Source organism: Athene noctua, chromosome 16 (assembly GCF_965140245.1).
Source record: "Athene noctua chromosome 16, bAthNoc1.hap1.1, whole genome shotgun sequence".
In the NCBI taxonomy this organism is placed as follows: Eukaryota; Metazoa; Chordata; class Aves; order Strigiformes; family Strigidae; genus Athene; species Athene noctua.
Genome location: NC_134052.1, coordinates 15,047,624 through 15,065,498, shown reverse-complemented (window position 1 = coordinate 15,065,498; position 17,875 = coordinate 15,047,624). Strand labels below are relative to the sequence as shown.

The window sequence follows — 17,875 nt, the reverse complement described above, 5'->3', positions numbered from 1 at the left end:
ATCTCCCCATCTCCCCCATTCCTCCATCTCCCATCTCTCCTCTTTCTCCTCTCTGTCCATCTTTTATCCTTCCACCTTCCTCCCATCCCTCCATCTCTCCCATCACTCCATCTTTTATCCTTCCATCTTCCTCCCATCCCTCCGTCTTCCATCCTGCTGTCTCCCTCCAACCTGTCTTCCATCCTTCCATCTCCCCATCCCTCCATCTCTCCCCCACCTCTCCATTTCTCCCATCCCTCCATCTTCCTCCCATCCCTTTACCGCCCATCCTTCCACCTCCTTCCCATCCTTCCACCCCTCCATTTCTCCCATCCCTCCACCTTCCCTCCCTCCCAGCCCCGTCCCCCATCTCCCCAGCACCCCCCCCCCCGCCTCGCCCTGCTCCCTCCCTCCTTCCTCCTCCTCCTCCTCCTCCTCCTCCTCCTCCTCCTCCTCCCCCCAGCGCGCCTCCTCCTCCTCCTCCCCCGCCCGGTACCGCATTGCCGTAGTGCGGGGGGGTCGCTGCATTGCGCTGCCGCCGTCAATAGGTGGGCCCCTCCCGGGGAGATAAAGCCGCCGGAGCCCAAGCTGGCAGCCTCTGCCGCCCCGACCGCCGCTCCGGTAAGAGCTCCGGGGCCCCCCCGGGCCGTGCCGCGCCGGGATGGGGCCGCTCCGCACCGGGGGGGACGGGGCTTTGGGGAGGGGTCCTGCGCCAGGGGCTGCGGGGGTTCAGTGTGCACCCCACCCTCCCATCTCTATGTGCGTGGGGTGCTGGTGGTCCCTGGGGTGGGGGGGGGTACCCCCCGGGACGGGAGGGAGAGGATGGGGCTGGGCCATTCCTTCATCCCGCAGGTGCATCTTCCCGCAGGTGGGAAATAACCCGCTCCCACCCCCCCCGGCAAAAAAAAAAAAAAAAAAAAAAAAAAAAAAAGCCTTTAGCTCCTTGGTTGGGGGATAAATAAAATAAATCCCCAGTTCCCAAAGCGACCCCACGTCTCCCACCCTGGGTGCTGGGGGTGCGCGTTGGGGAGAGGGACCCGCACCCCAGGCTGGGCGCTGGAGGTCCCTCAAAATGGCCAGATCCAGGCGGGAGCCCCCCAAGAGCACGGGGGGGGGGGGACGGGGCAGCCGCGGCTCCTGCTGCCCACGGAGCTTTCTCGCCGAGAATATTCTTGCCCGCATGACTGGATCGCTATTAGAGCAGCAAACTCCTCCTGACCTCCTTTACTTTTATGGGCAGATTCGTAAAATTGGATTTTATTAGACGTCAGATTAAAGCTCCTAATTGTGCCGGGTTTGTGTAGCAGCTGCAGAGCCATGGTAACGCTGGGAGATGCCAGAACAGCTCCCCAGATAGATCCAGTTGCGTTTTTATCCTCTTCCCTCTTTTCATTCGGATTCATGGCAGGAAAATATAATGACACCCCCCAACACCCCCCCATCCCCATCCCTCCCACTGCGGGCTCAGCCTGCACCGCCGAGCTCTCGCAGCCCCTCTCGGGGTGGGGGGGAAGCGGGTGAAGGTTATTTTTGTCCGTCCCATTTTGCGGACACCATGTTGTCACCCGAACCCTGCACGGCTTGGGAGTGGCGAGGGCACCCACAGCTCCTCCCAGGGCCCCCACAACATGGAGGAGATGATAACCCTCGGGTTTGGAAAGACCGAGAAGACAGCAGTTGGCAGCCCTGAGCGGGAGGAAGGTTTTCCAGGGAGGAAGGGCACCTTCGAGGCACTGATGACGATGACGTAGCCCTGGGAACTGGGGGTCTCCGGGAGGGCGGTGGAGGGCAAGATGCCGAAAAAAAACCAACCCGTGGCGTCTTGCTGAGACTTGGAGGTTGTACGTGGTGGCCAGAAATAACCGGGCTGGTCTCCTCTGGGGGTGGGCTGGCTCCGTCCCAGCGTGGGCAGAGCTGCCAGACGAGGCTGGGCACCCCCGGCCGGGTTGGGGTGTGTGGTCCAGCAGGAAGATGGGGAGAAGGGAGGAGAACCATCCCCGATGAGCTGGGAGGAGGGTGCTGTCATGGGGGGCTTTTTTTTTGATGCTCCTCTTTGCCCTACAGCCTCCCCAAAAAGGCAGCTGCGTTCCCACAGCCCCCCCCGCCGCCGCCCGCCTCGGCCAGCCCCGCGTAGCCCACCAGCATGGGGAAGGAGAAGACGCATATCAACATCGTCGTCATTGGGCATGTGGACTCTGGGAAATCCACCACCACCGGGCACCTCATCTACAAATGCGGGGGCATTGACAAAAGGACCATTGAGAAATTTGAGAAGGAGGCTGCTGAGGTGAGGAGCCCGTCCCTCAGCGTGTCCCCTGTCCCCCCCCACTCCCACCCGCAGGGATGCTCCACGCTGATGCCCCACAAGCATCCCACGGGCAATATTCCCCTTTTCCTGGCGCTGCCCTTCTCGTATCTTCTCTTTCTCCCTTTGTTCCCATCTATTTTTTTCCCTCTGCACCCCTGGGTCTTCCCGACTTCTCTGGCCTTGGGAAAATAGGCCATTTGGGCGCTCGCCACCCTCTTCTCCAGAGCTGGGGGACTCCCTGCCGCGGGCTGTTAATGAGGGCAGGGGCACAGCGAGGTCTGCAGGATGGGTGAGGGAACCAGCAGTAATCGTCAGGATTCTGAAAGAGCCACAAACCATGATGCTTCAAGGCATGAAATTCCTTCTAAATATTGTGCGTGAGGAGAAAAAAAAACCTGGTAATCCCTCACTGCCTAGTGCAGGACTCTCTGAATTTCACTTTGAAGCATCGACTTCCAGTGCCTGCTGGGGACAAGGTGCAGCATCAGCTGGACCACTCGTTTGATGTAGTTGGTTAAAAAAACCCTCACTCTTATTTTTCTCAGGCGGGTGGTCTGATGTGTAGCTCGATGGGTTGTTTTTAATACAAAAACACTGGCACAAAGCACGAGCTTTTAAGTTAAATTCTTTTGTTCGACTCTTATCATGTTGGCGTTTATAGCAATTTAATAGTACGTGCCTCTAGCAGGCTGTCACACAGTAAAGCACCACCCGATACCTGTAATGTGGCAAACACAGAGCTTAAAGGGGAAGAAATAGTCTTGGGAAGAAAAACGTGGATTGGAAGCTCTCAGAAATTAATGATGGTAAATTCTAGAGAGGTGGGTGAGCCAGGAAAAGCCTGGCTGTGTTATTGACAGGGCAGATCTGATCTCTCAGAAGATGGCTTGTCGTCATCGTTCCAGGAATCTTTAATGCAGATATCCCTCGATTTTTTTTTTTTTTTTTTTTTTTTTTTTTTTTCTGGACGAGATCCCACATTTCAATGAAAAAAAAAAAAAAGATCTTTACGGAGCTGCCACTCTGGATTAGACGTTTTGCTGTCTGTTTGTCTTAACCCTTTGAATTTGCTGATAGCAACCCGAGCTAAACCACCCATTTTCCTGCCTCACTGTCAGCCCTTTTTTCCAGCCCTTAAGCCAAGAGCTTCTTCCTTCGTACAAAATGATCTCTGTCTCCCCTGTCTTAAAATAATCGCTGATACCCCCCCCCCCCTATATTTCCCCCCTTTACCTACAGATCGGATACGGTGTGATGAGGTTATGGTGGATCTGATTGCGGCTATTTTAATTGCACAGACACTTTCACTGACTTGCCAGAATACGCGGGGACTGGAAGCTGCTATTAATAGCCTATTGACTGAGCTTACAGACTCCATTTTCTGATGCAGGGCTGGGGAAGGGTTTTCTTCCATTAGGTGGCATTCGCAGGAAATGGAGGCCTGCATGCACCCAAAAAGCCAACAAAAAAAAAAAAAAAAGACCAAACCAGGGGCTGATATTTTTCTAAGAGAAAAGAGTAAGGATTTTTTCTTTTTTCTTTTTTTTTTTTTCCTTTTAACTTGAGGGCAGAAGTAACAGTATCTCCGTAAGAAGAGCTGTTCTATCTGGGGGAAAAAAAAATAATAAAAAAAAATCCGTATTTGTGGTCTCCAAATAGAAAGCTGTCCCTCCACTGGGGTTCGATCAAGGAAAATCAGGCTGTTTCTGGCACTGAACAGGGAAGGTATTGTGCGAAGCTAGATAATACCCTGTTTTTTTTCCGACAACAGCTCTGGGTAACTGAATATACCCCGTGAAAGGAGGGAAACTGTTTGCTAAATAAAGAATCTCATTTGTCTTCAAGTTACATATGATGCCAAGTTCTGGGGGGGGGGGGGGGGGGGGTGGGGTGTGTCCCACACGAGATGACCGGCTGTTTGTGTGCGTGGACGTGGTTGCCTGGGATAAGGTGCTGATTCCCACCCAGCTCCTGCGGGAGAGCCAGGGGTCTGCTCTGTGCCTCAGTTTCCCCATCCAGAAGTGAAGGAACAGGCTGTCGATGGGTGAAAGGCGGCGGGATGTGCTGATTGAGCCCCTGCCCCCGAACTCCCCGTGATTAATGCACTGCACAAAACGCACCCTTCCTCCGTGCATCTCTGCCATTTCCAGCAGCAAATGAGCACGCCCTAAGGACCCCCTCCCTTTTCCCCTGGCAAGAGAAGGGTTCCATGTACATGCTGGAAAGAGTTAACCTCCGAGCTCCTGCTCTGCCCCCTCACTAAGCCTGATGCCAGGAGGATGCTTAGGAGCAGAGATTTGATTCTGGATTTTTCCACACACACACACCCCCCCCCCCCACAACTGCCCTTCCTGCAGGCACGAGAGCTCCCAGCAGGGATGGGGCATCACCCTTCCGACCCGGTGTTCCCTCCGAGGAGAGGGAGACTCGCCTCTGGCTTTAGGATTTTGCCTGTAATCCTCCCGAGCAAGCTGCAAAGTCATCGCAGTTACATAAACGGGCCAGCACCGTTAATTCCTTGTGCTGCCCAGGCATGGGGCTGGAGCGCGGGAGCCAGGGCCAGAGCAGCCCCCGGGCACGGTGTGGGCAGGACAGGGTCAGATGTGGTGCTGCGTTGGCCTTCTTGGCGAGGATCATCACCGAAGCGTTGGCTGCACAGCGCTTCCCTCTGGACCGGTGATTTTTAATTGGCCAGAAGGGATTTTTTTTACTCATTGATACCCCAGCAGAAACCGCGGTTGCAGGGAACGCCTGGATGGATGGATGGATGGGAGAGGGGTGTCGCAGCTCTGCCCCTGTGGTAGGAGCCCATTAAATCATCTGCAAATGACCTAAATTCCATTTTCCATCTTAAAAAGCCCCTTGTATCTGAGGCCGAGATGAGCAATGCCCATTAACCCTTTGCTTCAGCCAGGCTGCCCCGGCACGCCGTGGGGTCAGCAAGGGCTGGTCTTGTCCTGCCCCATCTCCATGTTGGCAGGATCCCAGCTCAGACTGGGAGCACCAGCTCTGCTGGAGGGAAAGTCCGGCTGTCCATGATGGCACGACATCAAAGGACCCTGACCCAAAGGAGAAAGCAGTTCAGAAGTGACGTTGTGGTTTTACCAAGGAATGTGCTTTATCAGAGGACAGAGAGATTTACTGTAGCTAATCTCACCCCAGCATGATTTTATGCGTTACAATATTGGCTGAGATTTTGGCCATTTGGCAACAACAGTTGGTCTGGCTGCAGCTCCCGGTAGCTTTTCATGTGAATTTGCACACTCTGTGGCAAAAATCAATCACGTTTCTATTCTGCTCATAGCAACCATCTCGCATTTCATTTTCTTTTAACCCGTTCCCCTCCTACACCCCTGTCAGTTATGGTCTCACTCACGCAGCAATGCCCTTTCCCACTAACCAGCTGTCTCACTGGTTCGGTTAATAGATTAAAATCAACAAGAAAAAGCTTTCCACCATCACTGTATAGCTCTGTAGCAGCAGTGTAGGACCATGGTGTTTTATGGAGGAGACCCTCATGGGTCACTGGCTCCATCTCCTGCCCATCCCACCCCACTCACAGATTCACTTGGCATGTCCTCCAGCCTCTCCTCCATCCTGTTGAGGAACACATTGAGAACAATATCTCCTTTCACTTGTATTTATTAGTAAATAGATCATAGCTGCCATTGAATTTAGGGAACTTTGCTATCAAGGTTTGCAACGTGACCCTCTGCCTATGTGAGCTTGGGATGTGCCCTTGAGGGTGTGTTGCCAAGCACCAGTGCTCTGGGCTTGGATTTCTCACCGGCTCTTGCCTTTGTGTTGGCCAGATGGGGAAGGGGTCCTTCAAATACGCCTGGGTGCTGGACAAGCTGAAGGCCGAGCGTGAGCGTGGCATCACCATTGACATCTCGCTGTGGAAGTTCGAGACCACCAAGTACTACATCACCATCATTGACGCACCTGGCCACAGAGACTTCATCAAGAACATGATCACCGGGACCTCCCAGGTGAGAAATGGTGGCCAGGGGGTTGGGAGGGCTGCTGGAGGCGGGAGGCTGAGACTTGCTGACAAGCCCAGGGTCGCGTAGGTGCTGTTAGAGTCCTTTTGGAGGTGGGTAGTTGAGACAGCAGACATCAACGAACATCAGGGGACCCAGCACCCCACGGTCCTGCAACTGGGAGAAAGGGCCTCCTTGGGCACAAAGAGGTGGTTTCTCCACCCAATTTCCCCTAGTTGGAGGAGTTGGGGATGAGTATGGCCTCTCTGGGAGTCGGGATGCTCTGAGCTACAGGCCTTTGTGTGAGAATATCTCCACATTATTTTAGCCTCAGCCAACTGAGGTATACAAAAAACTTCCAACCATCCCTTAGGCTTTATTGGCTAAAGGAGGCTCCATGGATCTTTTCTCCTTCCTTTTTCTTGAAACAGCTATCTTTGTCCCATAAAGCCCAACATGTTGCCAAACTCAATGGTCTTCCCTTTCAGGGTAGGCTGGTTTCCCCTCGTTGCACTGCAGGACATTTCTGCATCTCTCTGGGGTTGATGGGTGCTGGGTGAGCCTCAGTGCACGCCCAGTGAGATTCCCACTGGGATGCCAGTTGGGCTGGTCATGGCTTTCTGTCAAACCCAGGCAGCTTCTGCTGTGGGTTCTGGGTACAGAAGTAATCTGGGGAACACAGTTTCCATGGCTGGAGTCTCACCTGTCACCCAGAGCAACTATTTGCAAGACTTCAGTAGAGTTTTGGATAAGGCCTTGTCTGTGCATCCCTGGAGGGTCAAGATCCTGATTAGAGTCATGCAACCTGGAGGGACACACCCTGGTTTCCAACCCATGTTGCAAAATCATGCGCAGTCGGCGAGTCTGCAATAACACGGTTGGGTCGGTTTTGAGGTAGATCAGCAGGGTTATGGGTAGCAGCTGGCAGGGAGTCTGTCCAAGCCATGAGTAGTGTTCATCTGGGACTTACTGGCAGCTCTCAGAGGTGTCCCCGGCAGCAGTGCTCTCTGGGGGCAGAAGCAATTCATTAGCTCTCTCCTCCCAGGCTGACTGCGCCGTCTTGATCGTTGCTGCCGGCGTCGGTGAATTTGAAGCCGGCATCTCCAAGAACGGGCAGACCCGTGAGCACGCCCTGCTGGCTTACACCCTGGGGGTGAAGCAGCTCATTGTGGGCATCAACAAGATGGATTCCACAGAGCCCCCGTACAGTGAGAAACGCTACGACGAGATCGTCAAGGAGGTCAGCGCCTACATCAAGAAGATCGGCTACAACCCAGCCACAGTTCCCTTCGTGCCCATCTCGGGCTGGCATGGAGACAACATGCTGGAGCCCTCTCCCAATGTAAGTGTGCGTTGTGATAGGTTTTTTTCCCCCCACCCTGACTATCCTGATCCAAGCTGAAGCTGACCCCCGTGCTCTGAAAACCGTGGGCACTTTTCGTGCAGCCGCTGTGTGTAACGGCCCCTGTTGCCAGCCAGAGATGTGTTTGTCACGTAGCTCTGATTGCGCTGAGCCAGGATGAATGGGTCCGCTGTTCACGGGCACGCTGGCTGCTGAACCGTGGCCAGACACCCCAGCAGCTAAACATGAGCATCTTCAGGAGATGATCTTTATGGCTTTGCTTCTGGGATTTGAAAGTTTCGCATCATCAGACCCGTGGTGACGTTAGAGCCATCCGCAGCAATTGTCGCTCTCAGCAGGAACATCATGTGTGTTTTTAGGGCATTGTTTTCTAAGGCAAATAACACGATCTGGTCGCAAGCTTGGGAGAGCTCCTGCCACGCAGCCGGGCTCCCTCGTGTTGGGTATCGGGTGCCATTTCCCATCGGTGCCATATGCCACAGTGGCAGCCGCACCTCTGGTTCCTGTGCTGGGATCTCACCTTCTTAAGGTGGCTTTTTCTTGAGGAGGTACCAGGTTTCCCATGCCAAAGCCACGGCTTCCTAGAGCTTCCATTTGGGGCTGCCCCTAGTCCACTGGATTTTTACAGTGGCTCTCCCTCTGTGCATCGGTGATGGGGTTGGTGGGGACGCAGAGGCAGGGTGCTCCGGGTGGGCCCTTCCCAGTGTTTCATATGACAGCAGGGGAGGAAGAAGAGCTTGAAGAAGGACAGGGGCTTCTTGGCAGACAGGCTGCCAATAACAGATGTTACTCTAACGCTGGAAGTTTTTTTTGAGAAAAAGCTACTCCAGCTTAATCTTCTAAAGAAATGATGGGCTGGAAAGTTCTGGCCAGAGGAAGGTCCCTGCTCTCCTGCTGGCTTCTGGGTGACCTTGAGCAAGTTGCTCAGACCAGAAACCCCCAGCAATCTCTTGTGAAACCAATGGGAAATTTGATGCTTATGGGGGATATAGGACTTCACCTGTGGATTACAGGTCATGGCTCTATGACAAGGGAGGCAACGTATGAGTCTAACAGCAATGGAGGGAGGTCATGAACCTGAGCCTGAGGAGCGCTGCAATGCAGCTCACACCATCTGAAACACAGCTTACAGCACGGGAAGGGCAGCTCACTTGGGTCTGACTTGGAATGAAGGAATTTTTGGGGTGCTTGGAAGATTCCTGTCCCTTGTGGAACAGAGCTGGGATAAAGGTCAGCTACGGCCATGACAAACCCAGCCACATAGTTCCTGGGTGCCTCAAATCAGGCAGGCTCCAAATGTCAGCAGCTGCTGGGCTGGGAAGATGATCCTGAACAATTCTCCTATTAATAGGCTGCAGAGGGGAGGCACAGAGCAGGATGGGGCTCGCTGGTCCCCTTCCTCCAGATGGGTCTCAGAGCTTGCTCTCAATGTGATGCGCTGCCCAAGAGAAGGCAGGGGCTGAAATAACTCGCCCCTCTGCTGTAAAGAGGCAGCTGGCTCCTGGGTGGGTTCCCAGGAACTGCCTGAGCTGGGAAATTGGGAAGGAAGCCTGGCCAGAGGTCTGGATCAGCCTGAGCTTTGCTGGAAAAGGTGCAGGGTCCTCCCCATGCCGTGGTCCCTAGGAGGTGCCCATCCTGCCATTGCCAGGACACCAGATTTAGACAGACTCCCCTTCCTCATATTTCTCCCCATCTAGGAAAGCTCGAGCAGGAAGATGGCGTAGCTATCTCCTCTCGTTAATCACCCAGAAAAGCTCTGATTTTTTTCACTCACAATTTCTAGCAGGTTTTCAATGAAGAACACGGTGGTCAAGTGACTGTCTGTCAGGGGACTCAGCAGAAAGTGGGGATTAGGGCTGTGACCTCCCTGCAGCTCCTGTCACCTCCGGGCAAGGGGAGGTGGGGTGGTACATCAGGCTGGAGCCAGCTCTGCATGGGAGACTCCAGCCCACGTCCCTGTGGCACAGCAGCCCAAGGCCAACTGCAAAAAATGACATCTGGGCTGCTCTTGCATCAAAGTTTGACATTTGAGAGATTTTTGGTGAATGGGGTTTTCTGTGGAGCAAGCCAACAGAACTGGGCCATTCAATGTGGTTTGGGAAACTTTCACCCTGTGGGATGCTGCAACCCAAATACACCCCATCTGTGGTGTAAGGGAGCGTGGTGGGCTGGGGCTCTAGCCTCAGTGTTGGGGTGGGTGCGTTGGGATGCTCACGGGGTGGGGGTGAAATCAGAGAAAGGTGACCGCTCTGTAAAATGCACTTGGGGGTGCAAAGGAGTTGGGTCTCAGCTGCTTCTTTATGGGGGCTTAAGCCTGAAGTTTGTCTGGCAGCAGGGTTTAGTCAGATCCTGCTTTTGCCATAGGGGTGGCGGGATAGGAATTGCTCTTTGGGAAGCAAATTTGGGGAATACATAAGAGAGGTTTCGCTTGGGTGGCCCTAGGAGGCAGCACTTGCAGATGCTTCTCACCCTGGGGCCATGCTGAGGTTGTGCTGAGTGGATTTGCTCCCAGAAGGTGCCAGAGTTCATCCTGGTCTGATTCTTGGGATGTCAGAAGTTTTCTGGAGAAAGCATTGAAAGGAAAAGGGACAGCTCTGACAGCCAGGCCCCACGGGGCAGAGGTTGCCGTTTCTCCCTGTCCCCAAGCCACGCAGGGGCAGAGGGATGGAGCTGCGGGCACAGGGGTGGCTGTTCCCCTCGAGAGCAAAGCCCGTGGGCAGGCGGCTGCCGGGGCAGCTGCTCACACAGGCGCCCGCCCGGTGTTTTGGGCTGGAGGGAAGGTCTGAGTCATCCTGCGCATCACATGCGGCTCTGTCACCGCCTGGATGGATTTATCATTTCACCAAGCTGTCAGCCCGGCGCTGGGGCCAGCTGTGTAGCAATAGCTGCAGTGCCCTGGGAAGGATCCCTCTGCACAAGTGTCCCCAGGCCTCCTCTCACTGTCACCACGGAAGACAACTGGTGTCAGACGTGGCCCTCCAAAGGGGGCTGACCTCGATACGTTCGATGCAGGCTGAATTCCCTGGCTGGACCCCGCTCCTTTCCCTTTCTCCTTCCCGAAAGCAGTGCAGATTGCAGGATGGAAAACCAGCCTTGGGCATAGCTGTGTCCTCCAGGGATGGCTGTGAACCTGGGGGCACTTTGGGGGTCCTGTTTCACCTCTAGCCCCAGCCCCATACCCAGTGCACTTTGCCACCAGTGTTGGTGCCCAAGGGAAAAGCCACGTCCGTAACGTGTGTGATGGAGCCGGGGCACATGGACAGTGTTTTAAACCTCAATGGAAAAATATTGTCTAAACCTCTCCATGCAGAGGAAGGGGGAAAGACCTTGCAGGCTCTGATCTCTGTTTATTGTATCTGGGTTGTTTCAGACTCAGGACTGAATTTTTCTTGCTGGCAAGCCCCAGGTGTTGCTACAGCTTCCAGACATGCAGCATCACCCCCAAAAAGCACTACAGTTCCTCCTATCAAATCATGGCCTCTGCTGAGCACATTTCCCTACCTCTCTGCCTCTTTTCTGGCCAGTTTTAGCTTCAAGGGTCCAATTCGGAGCAAGAACAGAGAGCATCTGTGAAAAATGATCCTGCCCCTTAGCAGCCCTAGTGCAAGTGCAAAGTTCCCAGCATCCTCCCAAGCCAGTGTTTAAAATCTAAGCCCTGGAGGGGTGATAGCAAGAATGAACAGGGAGAAATGTCTGTCTGGGGATCACCTTGAAGAAACTTGGTTCCCAGGACTGAAGGTTGGGTGCTTTGTAGCTGGGACTTTGTGGCTGGAGACCCTGTGGTCCTTGTGCTGAAGCCGTTGTTGCTGGGAGCAGGATCCAGGCAGCTGATGCAGCACCCACGGGTTAGTGTTGGGAATGGGGGCTGTGAGTTTGCTGGTTTTAACCACTTCCAGCATTTTTTGCCTGTTAATGGATGTTTTGCATGTTTCTAGAGAGGGGGGAGATTGAGCAAGGGCGTGCAGATGAGCCTTCAGGGATGGTGAAGTGGAAGGAGCTCCCCAGGTAAAGCCAGGACGTGGCTGGCCTGACTCCATGAAGGTTGTCCTGGTGGGACGTCTCTCTGGGATCACCTCTGGGTGCCGAGGACAGGAATACTCAGGATGTGTTGTTGCTGCTCTGTTTCCAGATGCCTTGGTTCAAAGGCTGGAAGGTGGAGCGCAAGGAAGGCAACGCCAGTGGGGTGTCCCTCTTGGAGGCCCTGGACACCATCCTGCCCCCAACCCGCCCCACAGATAAACCCCTGCGCCTGCCCCTCCAGGATGTCTACAAGATTGGAGGTGAGCAAAAGCCTTGCCACTGTCCCCTCTTCCCTCTGCTTTAACTGGAGTCTTTGTTCCAGGGGAATTTAGGAATGACATTTCCAGGCATTGGGAAACTGGAGGGATTGGACTCTTCAGGCTCAAGATAATGCTGGGGAGAGGGGTGGTAGCTTCAGGGCAAAGACCCTCTTTGAGACTGGGGTGTTTGGGACGGAGCTAGACATGCCCAAAGGTGCCCAGGGACTGGGGAGGGGCAGCAGGTTTGTGAGCTCTCCCCAGGGAACATGCATTGCCAAAACGGCTACAAATTTGGGTGTCCCAGAGGTGACGGCTGGCAGGGCAAGAGGGAGGCAGCAATAACGTGCTGGGGCACTGGTGAGGGACAAGGCCAGCGGGGAGGGCCACTGGTGAGGCTGGTGCAGGGTGGCTTGGCCACGGTCTGCCCGTGCTTCCCAAATGCTGGTGTCCATCACCAGCACCTCCGGCCGCTGAGCTGGACCGCGGCGCCAGCCATGTAGGGAGCGCATCGGCCAGATGCCAGACCACCCCCCTGGAGTGGTGACGGGGACGCTTTTCCGAGCTATAAATACCCTGTGAGCTCTCTGACCTGCTGGCAGCAGTGGGCAGCCCTGCTGACTCCCCGGCTGCTGTATCAGGCGGGCACAGCCATTTCCAGCCCTTTTCCAAGGACACGTGTGCTGCAGAAACCAGGCAGGGATTGAACATGGGTTTTAGCAGGATTTTTAGCGTAGTCTTTTTTTGCAATGGAGGTGGAAGACAGCGAGCAGGTCTGTGTCCTTCCTTAGCTCAGCTCCAGGAAAGGCAGATATGGTTTTACCATTAGGCAGGTCCTTAGAGAGCAAAAACACCGTGGGAAAGGGGGAGGCAGAAGAAGCAGAGTGGGTGTGAAGGAGCATATGGGCCCGGCCAGTTTCCCTGACCTCTTTTCAAGGTTGTTTCTCTTAATGATTCTTCACCCAACTCCAAAGGTGAGTTTTCCCAAAGTCTCCTGATGACACAGGGTGTAAAAGGTCACCTTCATTTAATTTACCAGCCTCGTTCCCTGGCACAGCTGGGCCTTGTCCCATGCTGATGGTGTGGCCATCAGGGATGTGGAGCTGTGATGTGCCCAGTCCTCCATGCACGACATGCCAGAGCTGCTACAAAGGAAGAGCTTTCAGAGCACGTGGGTTGCTCAGGGCCTTCTGATGATGGTGCTACTCCATTTTTGCAAAACATCAGGTATAAAGGATGGACTCATGGTATTTTTGAAGACCCTAGTATTGAACTTGCAGCTAAAAACTGGGGATTTTTTGGTCAAGAAGCAAGTGTCGTCTTTGGAAATACCAAAACCACTGGAAATACCTTGATTTTGCTGCATCCAGGCTCTGGGATATACCAGCAGGTTACGTTTTGCTCTGCTCTGTCCTTGTCTCCACAGGGATCGGCACCGTCCCCGTGGGCCGGGTGGAGACTGGCATCCTGCGGCCTGGCATGGTGGTCACCTTTGCACCCGTGAACATCACCACTGAGGTGAAGTCCGTGGAGATGCACCACGAGGCCCTGAGCGAGGCTCTGCCTGGGGACAACGTCGGCTTCAACGTGAAGAATGTCTCCGTCAAGGACATCCGCCGTGGGAACGTCTGCGGGGACAGCAAGTCGGACCCGCCGCAGGAGGCGGCGCAGTTCACGTCTCAGGTCAGCAGAGCTGGTGGTGCCCCCAGACACGGTTTGCCACTGTCCGCTGGCTCCCAGCCTTGCCCTGACATCGCTCTGTCCCCCAGGTGATCATCCTGAACCACCCCGGCCAGATCAGCGCTGGCTACTCGCCCGTCATCGACTGCCACACCGCACACATCGCCTGCAAGTTCGCCGAGCTGAAGGAGAAGATCGACCGGCGCTCCGGCAAGAAGCTGGAGGACAACCCCAAGTCCCTGAAATCGGGCGACGCAGCCATCGTGGAGATGATCCCTGGCAAGCCGATGTGTGTGGAGAGCTTCTCCCAGTACCCACCCCTTGGTAAGGGAACGGCTCTTTGGAGATCTCCTGCGGAGGAGCGTGAAGGCTTTGTGAGTGTAGAGCTCACACCAGCCGTGCTGAGCCTCTCCCAGTATCCCCCACCAGTTAGACTGGAGAGGGAGCTGAGGACTTTTTATTGCTCCCCCGTGTGCTGGGTCTGCAAAACTGGTGCATGAACGACATTAGGGCTGGTGGAGTGGGCTGGGCTCTCGGCTGAGCTGGGTTTACAAAGGCAGGGCTGGGTTTTCCCTCTGGGAGCAACAGGACCTTTCCTTCAAGGTCACTAAACCCTGGTAGTTTCTGAATGCAGAAAGGTTTTTCAGCTCCCCCTAAACCACAACTGATCAGGGGAAAAAAAGAGGGAAGTTTGCTTAGCAGAGCTCACCTTTTAATGCAGGGAAGTGCCGTGCTTTCCTTGGATGATGTTGCACATCTGGAAGCTTTAGCAATGCCAACAGCTTGCGGAGAGCAGGTGTGATTGAATTTTAATAAAAATAAACATTATTATTTATTAATAAATAATAAAAACCAAGAGAGGAGCATCAGGGCCAGCTGGGTGGTCAGAGCAAGGGTCGATGGCTCAGGGCTTGTTCCTGCAGGAACCTGCTCCGAGGACAGGGGTAAGCCACGGCACCACGAGTGGTGGGTGTAGATCCCACCGGCACCCACCCAAAGAGCTCAGCCTCAGGGACGGCAAAGCGGCCGCGTTTCACCCACATCCTCCCCCTCTCCCTCCCCCAGGCCGCTTCGCTGTCCGTGACATGCGACAGACCGTGGCCGTGGGCGTCATCAAGAACGTGGAGAAGAAAAGCGGTGGGGCCGGTAAAGTCACCAAGTCTGCCCAGAAGGCCCAGAAGGCTGGCAAATGAATCGTGGGCTCCCAGTGCATCGCGCAGAAACCATCCCTGACACCAGGACGCTGCCACCGTCTCCCCCGGGCGCATGTGTGCACATCAGCTTGTAAGAGTTTATATGTCAACGACTGGATGCTCACCATTAAGGTCCAGTGGAAATTCTTTAAAAGGAAAAGCATGTTCCAGCGTTTGTGAGGCTTCATGTTAATTTTACCAATAAAACTGGTACAACATCCACAGTGGAAAAAAACAAAAACAAAAAACAAACAACCCCAACAAAAACTACCAAAAAAAAAAAAAATCAAAACAAACCAACCAACCCAAAAAGCGTGGAGCTCTGTGTGTGTGTCTGTCATTGAGAGGGGCTGCGTTTGGTGGGTTTTGTGTAGCCCCACTTAGAGAGGAGGGTGGGGACAGGCACAGGCAGGGCTGGGATGGAAATTTAGAGGAAGGAGGAGAGCTTGGCACCCATATTCAGGGTGTCACCCCGCACCCAGCCCTTCCCCAGATCTCACCCCTCGACTGCTGCAGGTGTCGGGTTTGATTCCCTCAGCCTAAAGCAGAGGCTGCTCTTACAGCAGCCTGGGGTTTTATATTCTCCCTCACCTGCTCAACCCTCTAACATCAATTATCAGGGCCTTTACTGTCATTTTTTTCCATGCAAAATAAGCTTAGGTTAACCTGCTAAAGTTATGCCATTTAAAGAAATAAAATAGCATACCCCATGCCTCCTGGAAGGGTTAGCAGCATCACTTTTACTCTTTATAATACCCCGTCATTTGGGGAGAAGTGGCCAAAGCTGCCTTTTCTCAGCGGATCCCCCAGCCCTTCCCAAACAGCATGACAGGAACGTTTCTCCCCAGTTGAAGCCATGTGCTGGAGCCCAGACCTGACTCAGCACTCCCAAGAAGCCCCAAAACTCATGAACTTCACCCAGGACGGTCTCTTGGCTCCCAGTGCAAGCTCACAGCCCAGGGCGAGGTGTGTGCCTCTCCCCACCCCACCCAGTAGAAGCTGCCCCAGTCCAAAGGGTTGTGGTTGCCGAGTGGCTAGGACTGACCAAAACGCAACAGCCAGGAGCTCTGAGGGGGAAAGGGTGGGAGCACAGAGCGCGGGGAGGAGAGGGAGGTGGTATGATGGGACAGGGAGATGGAGCGAGGAGGTGTGAGGGTGCGGCTCCCACCCCCCCCGCAGCTCTCTGGGGACATTTTTAAGGGATTTTTTCCTCCCTGAAGGAGGTGTTAGCGGCGTGCTGGGCATCCTGAGGTTGTCTGTGCTCATGACTCAGCTTTTAGGAGAAGCCACGGTGCCAGGAGCAGATGCTGTACACGGGCATCATGCGAGGTCCTTTCCAGGAGAGCTCAGAGGCACAAATATTACTGTTGGTATTGCAGGAGTCCTTAATGATCCTAATTAATATCTAACGCTCCACAGCACTAAGCGCCCCCAGGCAGAACCTCAAGGAGCTGACGCCAAGCTAAATTACAGAGGGCACAGCATGAAGCCACCACCTGCTCCCCAACACCGTCCCCAACCCCTGTGCCAGTGTCTGACAGCAGATGGACACGTCCCGGCTCCCTGAGCCACGTTCCCCGAAACGGTGGGCACAGGCCACCGAGGCTCCTTGCCCCTCTTCACCCCCCCGCCCCCCCCAGCAGCCACCAGCTTCATCTGTAGAAACTGATTTGATGCCCGAGGTCTTTGCAGCATTTGGATTCTCTCAGCAAACCACAAATTGGAAAGGGACCTGGGGATCCCCCCAGGCGCAGCACAACCGCGGGAGAAGGCTGTTTTCCTACTGATGGTTTAATCTCATCTCCCAGCTCCTCCTGCATTTCCCAGCTTCTGAGACACGTTGTCCTTGAGCCAGCACAGCAGACTTGTGCCCCTTCCTGGGTATTTCCAAGCAGGGCAGGAGAACATCATCATGTGTATGTTTTAACTCTATCCTTCAAAGCAGCAGGAACAGGAATTCCTGTGGGAACATCCCTCCCATGCTGTTCAGGAACCTCCAGCAATCCAATCCCCAATGGAAGCCAGTCCCTGGCACAGCAGGAGTGGAGACAACCCTGGGGTCAGGTGAGGGACAGAGAAGAGCAAGCGTGAAGTCTGCACCTGGTCCTCTACAGCTATTTTAAAAGCAAAAAACAAGTTTGACAAAACCACAGCTACGTTTCCATAGAAATCTGCCAGGGGAGCTGTGAAAGATGCTCTGGGAGCGATGCACAAGCAGTGCGGTAATTAACAGCATAGCTGCAGAAAAGGAAAAATATAAACCCCAGAGGATTTAACTCAAACTTGCTCATGGCTCACAGCAGGTCCAAATTTTCAGCCTGATTTCAGTGCTGTTGGTACCCCAGGTGATCTGCAGGATCAGAAAGAAGAGGCAGGGCCTGAAGCGCGATGCCCGCAGCTGCAGCATCCCCCATTTTGGGAGGTTTGGGTCAGGCTCTGTAGGGAGCCAGAATAAACAGAAATGGTCTAATTTAGCTCCACCTCAAAGCATAAGGTTCAGAAAAAAAAAAAAAAAAATCAAGTATGCTGAATTTCTGGGGACCTCAAATCAAAACCAAATGAAGCCATGACCTGCCTCTACCCAAACCTTGGGTCTGAAGGCTCATTGTGGGTTTTGGGACCAGATCAATGACCTGCCACGTGCAAGTTGTTGTCTGACCCTGCCAGGCTCAGAGGCACTCTGGGAACAATGGGGTGGGTGACCCATTTTGGGGCGCTACCAAAATTGTAAGCAACCGAAGATAACCCTGAACTGGGCCACAGATGGCTTTTGGCAATCCCTAGAGTGAACTCAAGTTGATCGGAGAGCCATCAGCACCCTGTGAAAGCAGGTGGGTGTTGTGTGGCCCGTGGCAGGTGGTATATAGGGCTGTGCTGGTGAGATGCATTTTAAAACACTGACTTCTCCCCCGATTCCTCCCTGCCATGGCCAGGTACGCTGGGACCTCACAGCTGAGAACTCAGAGGCATTTTTTCCTAGCACTTTTTTTTTTTTTTTCCGGAGTAATTTTTCATCACTGTCCTCCCTGTGGGCGTCGCGGTGGATTGTTCTCCTCCGTGACAGTCTCAGCGATGCCATCTCGTGGATAGAG

The 17,875-nt window shown here is 54.1% G+C and overlaps 1 protein-coding gene across 1 annotated transcript; it reads left to right on the top strand.

Annotated features, from left to right (window-relative positions):
- The first annotated feature begins 445 nt into the window (after nt 1–445).
- On the top strand, nt 446–15,003 carry EEF1A2 (eukaryotic translation elongation factor 1 alpha 2). The gene is made up of 8 exons (XM_074919871.1): nt 446–600; nt 2,044–2,266; nt 6,100–6,279; nt 7,316–7,612; nt 11,763–11,913; nt 13,337–13,593; nt 13,680–13,914; nt 14,656–15,003. Exons 2-8 carry the CDS (start codon nt 2,123–2,125, stop codon nt 14,781–14,783), a joined length of 1,392 nt encoding a protein of 463 aa, XP_074775972.1. The 5' UTR covers nt 446–600; nt 2,044–2,122; the 3' UTR covers nt 14,784–15,003.
- The last annotated feature ends 2,872 nt before the right edge of the window (nt 15,004–17,875 follow it).

What these genes read in the sequence shown, in the direction of transcription:
- EEF1A2 (XM_074919871.1), top strand. Translation starts at nt 2,123, where the DNA reads ATGGGGAAGGAGAAGACGCATATCAACATCGTCGTCATTGGGCATGTG. An exon ending in TTGAGAAGGAGGCTGCTGAG is followed by an intron (nt 2,267 to 6,099) that starts GTGAGGAGCCCG and finishes TGTGTTGGCCAG; the next exon opens with ATGGGGAAGGGGTCCTTCAA. An exon ending in TGATCACCGGGACCTCCCAG is followed by an intron (nt 6,280 to 7,315) that starts GTGAGAAATGGT and finishes CTCTCCTCCCAG; the next exon opens with GCTGACTGCGCCGTCTTGAT.